Source organism: Cervus elaphus, chromosome 18, assembly GCF_910594005.1.
Source record: "Cervus elaphus chromosome 18, mCerEla1.1, whole genome shotgun sequence".
Taxonomy (NCBI): Eukaryota; Metazoa; Chordata; class Mammalia; order Artiodactyla; family Cervidae; genus Cervus; species Cervus elaphus.
In genome coordinates, this window is record NC_057832.1 from 112,029,077 (window position 1) to 112,041,576 (window position 12,500).

At 43.5% G+C, this 12,500-nt stretch overlaps 1 protein-coding gene across 1 annotated transcript; it reads left to right on the top strand.

Annotated features, from left to right (window-relative positions):
• Nucleotides 1–849: 849 nt before the first annotated feature.
• Nucleotides 850–11,403, top strand: LOC122674468 (prolactin induced protein). The gene is made up of 4 exons (XM_043872818.1): nucleotides 850–976; nucleotides 2,451–2,562; nucleotides 10,714–10,828; nucleotides 11,153–11,403. The coding sequence occupies exons 1-4, from the start codon at nucleotides 882–884 to the stop codon at nucleotides 11,269–11,271; spliced, it is 441 nt and encodes a 146-aa protein (XP_043728753.1). The 5' UTR covers nucleotides 850–881; the 3' UTR covers nucleotides 11,272–11,403.
• The last annotated feature ends 1,097 nt before the right edge of the window (nucleotides 11,404–12,500 follow it).

Below are 12,500 nucleotides of genomic sequence, written 5' to 3' on the forward strand. Positions count from 1 at the left end.
TGGAGACAGTCCTTCCCTTTGTGGGTCTTCCTGTGTGCCTCGTGCTGTAACACAGTAGTAAAAAAGTGACCACCTCAATAGTGAAATAAGCAGACTCTTCAGTGCTGAGATGTCTGATTTAGGAAAGCCAGCTATGTACAGAAATTGTCTAGAGTTAAAATACTGCCTGCACTGGGGACTCTGGGGCAGCTAGGGGTCTTGGGCATCTGTAGGATGTATCATTAACCCTGAAGGTAAGAAGGACTCTACAATCACAAATATCTTCAAGTCACCCAGTGCTGTGACCTCAATTTTCCATCATCCAGAGCAGCCCATCTCTAGTTCCCCCACCATATCATTTTTTGGTGGCCCTTGGGGAGACCTTGATCACCTTAGTTTCTGAAAAAGGATTTGAACATGTCCTGTTGAACTTAATAAGGGGATCAAGTAAATGTGCCCCAGACTGAGATCTGAAATCTGCTCCTATAGCTGGATTATCTGGCTCCAGAGACTATCAGAGGAGTGACTGAAGCTAAGACCATGTAGAGCAGGACAGACAGGTATGGAAGGAAGAGGAGAAAGAAATCATTTCTGTCAACTAGGGAAAGTTTGGTATATCTTTTGAGATCCTGGCCATTCTAAGAAACTCTGATAGTGAGAAAATGAGGAAGGGTAATATAATTCCTCTCTCAGACTCTTAACACTCAAGCTGAATGTTGACTTTTTCCATAGAAAAACAAACTTTAGCTCAACAAGGAAAGATCATGCGTGGGGAGGATAAATGTATGATTGACAACATGGATCTGCTTGGCAGCTCTCTACTTCCTTGATCTGCATATAAAGACTGTGCTGAGCACCTGGGATCCTACTTCTCTAGGACATCACATTCTGTCTCTTTCAGCATGTACTCTCTCCATCTCCTGCTCAGGGCCAGCCCTGCTGCCCTGCTTCTGATTCTTTGCCTGCAGCTGGGGACCACCAAAGCTCAGGAAGACACGTGAGCCAAGACTTTCTCCTCCTCATTAAAAACAAAACAAAAAAAATTGGGTTGGGAGGGGGCTCCTCCACTCCTACTCTAGAAATCTGCATATCTGCTCCTGAAAACTTTTTCAGCTTCCCAGAACTCTAGTCCCAGGAACTGTCATGAACCCCATGCCTAGCCCCATTTTCCCCCTCTTAGGGAGTGTCATCAATTTCCCTCACATTTCCACTGGGTACTTCTAGGTTGCCCATGGAAATAAGGCTCCCAGTGTTCAAGCAGGCTGTAAGTAACTGTTGCTGTAGTTGTTTACTTGCTAGGATGTGTATGTCTCTTTTGTGACCCCATAGACTATAGCCCACCGGCTCCTCTGTCCATGGGATTTCCCAGGCAAGAATACAGAAGTGGATTGCCACTTCCTTCTCCAGGGGATCTTCCTTACCCAGGCACTGAACCTGAGGCTCCTGCATGGAAGGTGGATTCTTTACTTCTGGGCCAAAGCTCTGATCCACATCCTGTCCATAGGCAATACCTTTGTGAGAATTTTGCTCAGAAAACCCCACCTTCTCATACCTTCCCTCTTAGAAGAGAAGATGAAGCAGGTCAGAGAGCTCCAACAATAGCTTTAGGAAGCTTTGGGCAGGACTCAGGAAAGGATTAGAGGGTGTGGTCACAGATCCTTGGCCCTATGGTATGAAGCTGCGCTGACCCAGCAATTTAGACATTCTCCCTATTCTCAAGACCACAGATGAAGGCAAGGACCCCTTACCCCCACAAACACTGATATCAGGAGATGCAGGTTTAGAAGCTAGTTCACTGCGGGTCCACGTTTGACAGAAGCGAGAAACTGGGCAAGCAGAATGGAGTGAGTAGGAAGTGGAGCAAAGGTCTGGGGAGGAACAGAATCACTCAGCATATCTTGGAAGCTTTCTCTACAGGAAGAGAGTTTGGAATGCTGGGTTTCTGGAATATGATTCTGGTGGTGATCTCTGTAGTGTGACCAGATGTCCTATCCTGGAAAAAAACCCTCGGGATTTTGAGATGCTGGTATAATGTGGAGGCATCAAGAAACACTGAGTGAGGATTAAGTTCAGATATAGATACCACTCTATTCAGCCCTGAGGCACGGCAAGTAGTTGAAATAAGCTGTGCTAATTAAGGTGACCACCCAGCCCAGTTTGCTCAGGAGTTTCTTGGTTTTAGCACTAGAAAACCCCTCATCCCAGGCAGTTCCTTGCTTTGGGGCAAATGAGGATGACCAGTGCAAGGAAAGAAGATGCTCAGCTTTAAAATAAAGAATTCAAGTTGCTTTAGTAAGCACACCTAATCTGTACAAAACAAGCCCAAATCAAAAGTTCTCAGGAGACTCACATGCTGAGTGATTGATCTTGCTCTCATCATCTTCCTCTGCACCTTCTCTGTTCCCTTGGTCCTGCTGATCGCAAGCCCCGTGGATTGATTTCTGATCTCCGACCTGCTTCTCTCTTCCCAGAACCAGTCGACAGTTGATGACAATGGACCTGCAGATGCTGCAAATAGCAGAGGCGAGTGAAGAGGCCACAGTGGTGCTTAAAGTTTCAACAGAACTGAGGGAATGCATGGTGGTAAGTAGAGGCCCACTTTGGGAAAAGTCTGATTCCTAATTACAAATACGGTTAAATCAAGCTCTGACTTCAATATTGCATAATGTAATTAATAACATAATGACCCCCCACCCTCCTGCTCCCAATGCTCATATAGATACTTGAGCCTCAGAATAATCATGGGGGCTCAGGGCAGATGACTACTGTGATTTTACAGATGAAGGGACCCCTGCAATCCAGACAAGTGTGGGAGGGAGGAGACAGAAGGCATGACTAGTGGGAGACGCACAGCTAAGAGAGAAGAGAGAAAAACGTGTGAGAGGTGGGGGAGGATGGGTGAGAGTCCCTCCCCAGGTCCTGGGTATGACTGTTTGAGATGAAGGACAGGAGCGTGGAGATCATCAGAAGGAAAACCCACAATCCCATCTGGGAGGTTGAGGCAAGTGGGGAAACGAGATGCGGTGCCAACAACAGGCAGGTTATGAACCCTCCTCCTCAGGAAGCCCTGAGCAGAGTCTGCTTTCTTCTCACTCTTCTGTTCTTTGGCTTTGTCTACTGTTTTGTCAGAAGCTGACCGTTGTTCCAACCTCCCCTCTCTGATAAGGAAAGCACACCCTTCTCCTCCCTTTCTCCCAGTTCAGCAGTGGTGAGAGGGAGGATCTAGACCAGAGGATCTCCAAGGATAACGTGCATTAGGCCCCCTCTTGTCTGACTGCTCTGGGTCCCGTGGAAAGGACCTGTGCAGGTTGAACCCACAGAACTTCCCCTTGCACTCCAGGAAGAGTGTGTCCTTCTCCACCTCACTGACAGTCTCCTCTGGTATTGTCACGAAAGCATGATCCTCCCTTGCTAGGGGCTTCCTCAATGTTCAGCGGATAAAGAACCGACCTGTAATGCAGGAGACACAGGAGATGCGGGTTCCATCCCTGGGTGGGGAAGGTCTCCCTGGAGGAGGAAACAGCAACCAACTCCAGTATTCTTGCCTGAAAAACTCCATAGACAGAGGCGCCTGGTAGGCTACAGTTCATGGCAGCGCAGAGGGTCGCACACAGCTGAGCGACTGAGCAGGCACGCACATCCCTTGTTAGCCACCTCTGTTCAAGGACCAAGATCCATGCATCTACCCCATCTCATTCCAGAAAGACATCTCTCAAGAAGCACAGGTACCTTCTGACAGCTTCGGAATTCAAATTAGATTTGAAAGTCAAAGTGTTAGTCTCTCAGTCGAGTCTGACTCCTTGAGACCCCATGGACCGTAGCCCACCAGGCTCCTCTGTCCATGGGATTCTCCAGGCAAGAACACTGGAGTGGGTTGCCATTCCCTTCTCCAGGGGATCTTTCTGACCCAGGGATCAAACATGGGTCTCCCACATTGGAGGCAGATTCTTAACCTTCTGAGCCACCAGAGACTTTAAGGACAGGGACTAAATAGAAAACAAAATTGGGAGTGTGAGGATTGTTATTCATTAAACTACTTTCTAGAAATGGCCCCACACCTATAGGAGAAAGACTCCTGATCATTGAGCAAAGAGTAATACAGCTGCTTTATCCAATTTTTCTGTTTACAATCTAATAACATGAACTATGTATATTAATTAGAGGTGGGAGGGAGGGTGAATTATAATTTTTCAATTTTGTGTTTTGTTTATCAAAAGCACAGATGAAAAAAGAATGTGAAAATGGGCATAAAAGTTTTGTGATAATGGTAATTTCTAGTGGTGATAGATTATGAAAGTCCAATTCCAACCCTGAGAATGTAACAGGTGTTTAAAAAAATGTGTTTAATCAACAATTTGACACCTGATGTAATTTTTTGCTGCTGTGATTAACAAAACTGTCTTAAGAACAATGCTAGTATAATGAAATAAAGCAATCTTTTTAAAACCTAGCCAAGTACAAGTCAAAGACAAAGAACTCCATAGAATGAATGATACTGCAAATTAGAAAGAATTTATGTATAACTATAAAATAAGTGTGAGCTTTCCAGGTGGTACTAGCAACAAAGAACCTGCCTGCCAATGCAGGAGACATAAGAGAAGGTTCAATCCCTGGGTCAGGAAGATCCCCTAGAGAAGGAAATGGCAACCCACTCCAGTATTCTTGCCTGGAGAATCCCATGAACAGAGGAACCTGGCAGGTTACAGTCCATGGGGGTCACAAAGTGTCAGACACAACTGAGCAACTTAGCATGCAAGTATGAAATAAATGTATAACTATGAATACTTCATATTTTTAAAACTTTGGAAAAAATTATAATTTTATAGGTGTGATGCTTCTAGAACCTAATATTCATTTTCTACTAATTATAATGTTTATGTAACTAAATTCTTGATCAAGTGAGGTATTAAAGATCACAAAGAAAAGTATAGAATAGATTGGGATTTCCCTGGGGGTCCAATGGCTAAAACTCTGCGCTTCCAAGGCAGGGGACCCGATCAGGGAATTAGATCTCACATGTTGCAACAATAGATCCCTTGTGCCACAACTAAGATCCAGGGTAGCCAAATGAATAAATAAATACAAATAAATATTTTTAAAATGGAATAGACTATACCCTCAATCATGTGTTTGAATATAAACACCATATAATCATTTAATGTTGAAGAAAATGTAGGGTTAACCAAGTGCTTAAACATCTGGACCATTTTGCTGGTCTTGGGACTCTTACCAGAAAATTGCTCTAAATTTGCAAATAAAATGTACTGGTTACAAAGGAAAACAGATATAGTAAAGAAAAATGATAAAATTAATTAAAAAATTAACTTGTGATACAGCTATATATGTGTGTTCCTTTATGGGTGCACTAGCTGAAAGGCAATATACTTAAATATAAACAAGTTAAATTTTATTTTCTAGAGATTATATATACGATGGCTGTCATTGGAAGCTTGAGTAAAGACCTTAAACTGTACACTACCATTTGGCAACAAATCACAGCTGTTTTGCTGGACATCCAAGGGACTAGGAATTTTTTGTTTTGGTTATTCAAGTAGTGAAAATCCTGATTCATAAAGATTGTTGTTGCTCACTTCATAAGGCATGTCCAGCTCTTTGCGACCACATGAACTGCACCACGCCAGGCTTCCCTGTCCTTCACTATCTCCCAGAGTTTGCTCAAACTCACATCCATTGAGCTGATGATGATATCTAATGGTCTCATTTTATGCTGCCCCGTCTCCTCCTGCCATTGATCTTTTCCAGAATCAGGGTCTTTTCCACTGAGTCAGCTCTTAGTATCAGGTGGCCAAAGTATCAGAACTTCGGCTTCACCATCAGTCTTTTCAATGAATATTCAGGGTTGACTTCCTTTAGGACAGACTGGTCCACCTCTCACATCCATACATGACTACTGGAAAAACAATAGCTTTAACTATACGGACGTTGGTCGGCAAAGTGATGTCTCTGCTTTTTAATAATTTGTTTAGGTTTGTCATAGCTTTTCTTTCAAGGAGCAAACATCTTTTAATTTCATGGCTACAGTCATCATCCTTAGTGATTTTAGAGCCTAAGAGAGTAAAACTTGTCACTGTTTGCACTTTTCTTTTCTATTTGAATGAAGTGATGGGACTGGATGACTTTTTGTTGTTGTGTTGTTCCGTCACTCAGTCATGTCCAAGTCTTTGCTACCCCATGGACTGCAGCACGGCAGGCCTCCCTTGTCCTTCACCATTTTCTGGAGTTTGTTCAAATTCATGTCCACTGAATTGGTGATGCCATCCAACCATCTCATCCTCTGTTGTCCCCTTCTTCTCCTGTTTCAATTTTTCCCAGCATCAGGTTCTTTTCTAATGAGTCAGATCTTCACATCAGGTAGCCAAAGTATTAGAGCTTCAGCTTCAGCATCAGTCCTTCCAATGAATATTCAGGGTTGATTTCCTTTAGGATTGACTGGTTTGATCTCCTTGCAGTCCAAGGGACTCTCAAGAGTATTCTCCAACACCACAATTCAAAAGCATCAAATCTTTAGTGCTCAGCCTTGTTTATGGTCCAACTCTCACATCCATACATGACTACTGGAAAAATCATAGCTTTGACTATATGGACCTTTATCATCCAAGTAATGTCTCTGCTTTTTAATATGCTGTCTAGGTTTGTCATAGCTTTCCTTCCAAGGAGCAAGCATCTTTTAATTTCATGACTGCAGTCACCAACTGCAGTGATTCTGGAACCCAAGACAATAAAGTCTTTCACTGTTTTCATTGTTTCCCAATCTATTTGCCATGAAGTGATGGGACCAGATGTCATGATCTTAGTTTTTTGAATGTTGAGTTTTAAGCCAGTTTTTCATTCTCCTCTTTCACACTCATCAAAAGGTTCTTTAATTCCTCTTTGCTTTCTGCCATTAAAGTGGTATAATTTGCATATCTAAGGTTGTTATTTCTCCTAGAAATATTCCAGCTTGTGAGTCACCCAGCCCGGCATTTAGCATGATGTAGCTAAATAAGTTAAATAAGCAGAGTGGCAATATACAGCCTTAACGTACTCCTCTCCCAATTTTGAACCAGTTTGTTGTTTCATGTCCAGTTCTAACTGTTGCTTCTTGTCTCTCAGGAGACAAGTAAAATGATCTGGTATTTCCATCTCTTTAAGAATTTTCCACACTTTGTTTTGATCCACACAGTCAAACGCTTTTGTGTAGTCAATGAAGCAGAAGTAGATGTTTTCCTGGAATTCCCTTGCTTTTCTATGATACAACAAATGGTGGAAATTTGATGTCTGACTCTTCTGCCTTTTCTAAACCCAGCTTGTACATCTGGAATTTCTCAGTTCACATACTACTGAAGCCCAGCTTGAAGGATTTTGAAGCATATTACTTTGCTAGCATATGAAATGACTGCAATTGTACTGTAGTTTGAACATTCTTTTGAATTGCCCATTTTGGGGACTGGAATGAAAACTATTTTTTTCCAGTCCTGTGGCCACTGCAGCGTTTTCCAAATTTGCTGACATATTGAGTGCAGCACTTGAACAGCATCGTCTTTTAGGATTTTAAATGGATCAGCTGGAATTCCATCACCTCCACTAGCTTTGTTCACTCTAATAATTCCTAAGGCCTGCTTCACTTCACCTTCCAGGATATCCGTCTCTAGGTAAGTGACAATGCTATTATGGTTATCAGGTTATTAAGACCTTTTTGTATAATTCTTCTGTGTATTCTTGCCGCCTCTTCTTAATCTCTTCTGCTTCTGTTAGTCCTTACCATTTCTATCTTTTATCATGTCCATCCTTGCATGAAATATTCCCTTGATATGTCAAATTTCTTGAAGAGATCTCTTGTCTTTCCTAATCTGTTGTTTTCCTCTATTTCTTTACATTGTTCACTTAAGAAACTTTTCTTATCTTTCCTTGCTATTCTCTGGAACTCTGCATTCAGTTGGGCATATCTTTCCCTTTCTTCTTTGCCTGTCGCTTCTTTTCTTTTCTCAGCTATTTGTAAAGCCTCAGACAACCATGTTGCATTCTTGCATTTCTTTTTCTTATGGATGGTTTGGGTCACCACCTCCTGTAAAATGTTATGAACTTCTGTCCATAGTTTTTCAGGCGCTCTGCTATCATATTCAATCCCATAAATCTATTCATCACCTACACTGTATAATCATAAGGGATATCATTTAGGTTATACCTGAATTGTCTCTTGTTTCTCCCTACTTTCTTCAATTTAAGACTGAATTTTGCAACAGGGAGCTCATGATCTGAGCCACAGTCAGCTCTAGGTCTTGTTTTTGCTAACTGTATAGAGCTTCTCCATCTTCAGCTGCAAAGCTTATAAATCAATCTGATTTCAGTATTGACCATCTGGTGATGTCCATGTGTAGAGCTGTCTCTTGTGTTGTTGGAAAAGGGTGTTTGTTATGACCAGTGTGTTCTATCTCTGCCCTGGTTCATCTTGTACTCCAAGGCCAAACTTGCCTATTACTCCAGATAACCCTTGACTTTCTACTTTTGCTTTCCAATCCCCTGTGATGAAAAGTACATAACTTTTTGGCGTTAGATCTAGAAGGTCTTGTAGGTCTTCATAGAATCCTTCAACTTCAGCTTCTTCAGCATTAGTGGCTGGGACATAGACTTGGATTGCTGTGATGCTGAATAATTTGCCTTGAAAATGAACTGAGATCATTCTGTTATTTTTGAGATTGCACCCAGCACTGAATTTCAGACTCTTTTGTTGCTTCTGAGGGCTATTCCATTTCTTCTAAGGTATTCTTCCCCATAGTAGTGGATATAATGGTCATCTGAATTAAATTCACTCATTCCTGTCTATCTTAGTTCACTGATTCCTAAGATGTCAAGGTTCACTCTGGCCATCTCCTGCTTGATCATGTCCAATTTGCCTTGATTCATGAACCTAACATTCCAGGTTCCTATGCAGTGAAGTTCTTAATACCATCAGGCTTTACTTTCACCACCAGACATGTCTACAACTGAGTGTCATTTCTGCTTTGGCCTAGCCTCTTCATTCTTTTCTGGAGCTATTTCTCTGCTCTTCCCCAGTAGCATATTGGACATCGTCCAACCTTGGGGGCTCATCTTCTGGTGCCATATCATTTTGCCTTTTCTTACTATTCATAGGGTTCTCAAAGCAAGTATACTGGAGTGGATTGCCATTCCCTTCTCCAGTGGACCACGTTTTGTCAGAACTCTGCACTGTGATCCATCCATTTTGGGTGGCCCTGTAGAGTGTGGTTCATAGCTTTATTGAGTTATACAAGACTCTCTGCCATGACAATGCTGTGATCCATGAAGGGGGATAGATGAAGATACATTGTTGCAAATGTAATAAAAAACTAAACAAGGTAAGGGTAGATTTCTCTATAGAAACACCAGGATGTCCAAAGTATTCTGAGTAAAATTCCAAAGGTGAGAACATTTGAGTTCACTGTTTGGGGCTGACAGGCCATTCAGCGCAGAGCTGCCAATTACCTGGGCAAGTTGCAGGAAAGAAGCTGATGGCCCCAGCCATGAACATGCATGTCAGTCTGAAAGAGCACTAAGGTAGTGATGAGGAGACAATATTTCAAGATCTCTAAAATTATAATGTAGTGCAAACATATCTATGTCTCTCTTCTTGATAAGATCACGCATACTGCTAATACCACCATGGATTACTGATGACCTTTGTAACAGAAGTGCTCAGTTTCAATGACAGTCTAGTAAAAATAAAGATAAAACTTCTTTCCGCCTGAATACACAGACTCACTGAATACTATCCACAGATCTTTCTGGGTTTATGGACCCCAGAATAAAACTCCCATGCTGAACAGTAACTAGACAGAAGCTTCTTGACTCCACTGAAACTTACACATGCTGTACTCTGGGGTCTTTTTTTTTTAGCTTCTTCTCAATTTTGGCAGTGCTGGGTCTTCCTTGTGTGGCTTTTCTCTAGTTGCAGTGAGCAGGGGCTACGCTCCAGTTGCAGGGAATGGGCTTCTCATTGCAGTGAATTCTCTCATTGCGGAGAATGCAGTCGAGCCGCAGGCTCAATACTTGTGCTGCATGGGCTTCGTTTGCTCTGTGGCATGTGGGATCTTCCCAGCCCAGAGACAGATCCCATGTATTCTGCATTAGCAGGTGAATTCTCTACCACTGAGCCACCAAGGAAGCCCATATACTCTGGGATCTTAAATTGTAAAGTGCTCTTGATTTGAAAAAGGAAAACTAACTTCAAGATCTCAATCTCATTTGGAACCCATTAGTAGCAGCCAGGATTGGTGAGTAATTGTTTTCGCCTCACAACTGAGGAAAGCCAGGGTAAGACACATCACCCTAATTATGAAAGGTCACTAATTACTGAAAGTCACAGAGTTTTAGAGGAGCACGGCTGGGGCTCAGCCACAGTCTGGCAACAGGGCCTGGCATTGACTTCCACACCCAAGCAGCCAGGCTCTGGTCACAGGCCAATTCTGGACAGCCTTGACTAGGGAAGCAAGCCCTGTGAACTCACTTACCTCTTTCCTCCCAAGCCCTAGACCCATGCTGCTACAGCAGGAATTTGAGGACATGAGGACAGAAGACCTTCTGTCCTAGATGACACCACATAGTTGACTCCTCCTGCCTCTGACCCACACCCATCCCTGCCTTTCAATCACTAAGCAGATCTTCCTCCTCCGCCTTCACCCATTCTTGTCTTTCACTGTTCCATCCCCAAGCTAACACTGGGTCCTCTCTCCCCAGATTAAATCTTATCTTCTAAGCAACACTCCGATGGAAGGCAATTTTAATTATAAATACACCTCCTGCCTCTGTGACAGTCACTCAAGGAGCTTCTTCTGGGACTTGCAAACCAACAGTAAGTACAGGAGAAGACCAAGCCAAGAGCTATCCTCCAGGGAGGGAAAAAACACAAGAGAAACATGGCTCCAGATCTGGATCAGAACCTCCATGGGGAAGGGCAGAGAGGAAGGGAGGGAAGAAGAGGCGGAGAGAATGTGGGGACTCGGCCCAATTTGAAAGGTGAAAGGTTTGGGAGAAAAGTTAATCAGGGGCCTATATTTGTAAATGATTTGGGGAAACTGAATCCCAGTGGGGAAATTCCTGGGGATGGCAGAAAAGCCAAGGCATAGGGGTCGGAGTGTTATCCGAGATGACCTTTGTCCTGCCTTATCTCTTTCAGGTACTATAAGGATAACAGCAGTGGTTGACGTTATTCGTGAACTAGGTATCTGCCCAAATGACTGGGCAGTGATACCTATTAAAGCAAATCACTTTTCTATCACCAAGAGCCTACCATAGTCTGATCTAAACGGAAGCCGTTGTCTCTGCATACCCCAACCCCGCCAGCAGATGATTTCCTCCAAGGAAAGCTGGTTGGGGTCAACTAGCTAACTTTAGTCTCTAAAATAAACTTCTCACAAGCTTCTCTGACTTCTGCTGTGTCTTTCCTACAAAATCTACCCCAGAGGAGCCTCAGAACAGCCAGAATTTTTAGGGTTCTGCTCTTTCAAAGGACCTTTACCGAGAAGAGTTTTTGGGCTTTCCCTGTCCATGAAACATTCTGGCCACCTGATGCAAAGAGCTGACTCATTGGAAAAGACCCTGATGCTGGGAAAGATTGAAGGTGGGAGGAGAAGGGGACGACAGAGGATGAGATGGTTGGATGATATCACCGACTCAATGGACATGAGTTTGAGTAAACTCCGGGAGTTGGTGATGGACAGGGAGGCCTGGCAAGCTGTGGTCCATGGGGTCACAAAGAGTTGGACACAACTGAGTGACTGAACTGAACTGAACTGAACTGTCCATGAAAGAGGAGAAAGAGAGAGGGGCCATTCACATAGAAAGGGAAAGCAGTGGCCCTAAAACTCATAGCAAGTGATGGGCAGAATGTGGACAGGAACCTCAAGGCCCCCTATTCCCTGGCCCTTCTACATCCCACTGCTCCACACACCCTCCTCCCCCCAGTAACTGCTTCATATCCCAGGAGATGAGAGTCACCCTGCCTCTAGCGGAGTCAGGGGCAGAATCTATGGACCCCGGGATAAACAATAGCATTCTGTTCTATTCAGTTGCTTCTTTTCAGACAGTGAAAGATGGTGGACTAAAGGATGTCTACTAGATACTGGGCTGCACAAGAAGCATAATATGCTGAAAGGCAGAGGGCACCCTGAGGGGCTCCACCAAAGAGGGTGAATGAGTCCTTCCTGAGAGAAGGGGAATATGAGCCAGGGTCGGGGCACACAGTGGGCAGAGAGCATTGTGGCCGATGGACTAGCAGGCGCCAAGAGGCCAGAGCATGAAACAGCAGCAAGATCAGGGCCACGAAGCACTTTAACATCAGGCAGGATTAAGAGCAAGTCAGGAAGGCGAGAAAGGGGGCCAACAAGGAGACAGGAACAAAATCGCTGCATCTGGACACGAAGGCAGGACCATAAATGAGTATCAGAACCCAGGGCAAGAAAACACAATTATTGGGAAAGATCACTTGATATACTAATTAGAATAGTACAGTGATTGCATGCTTA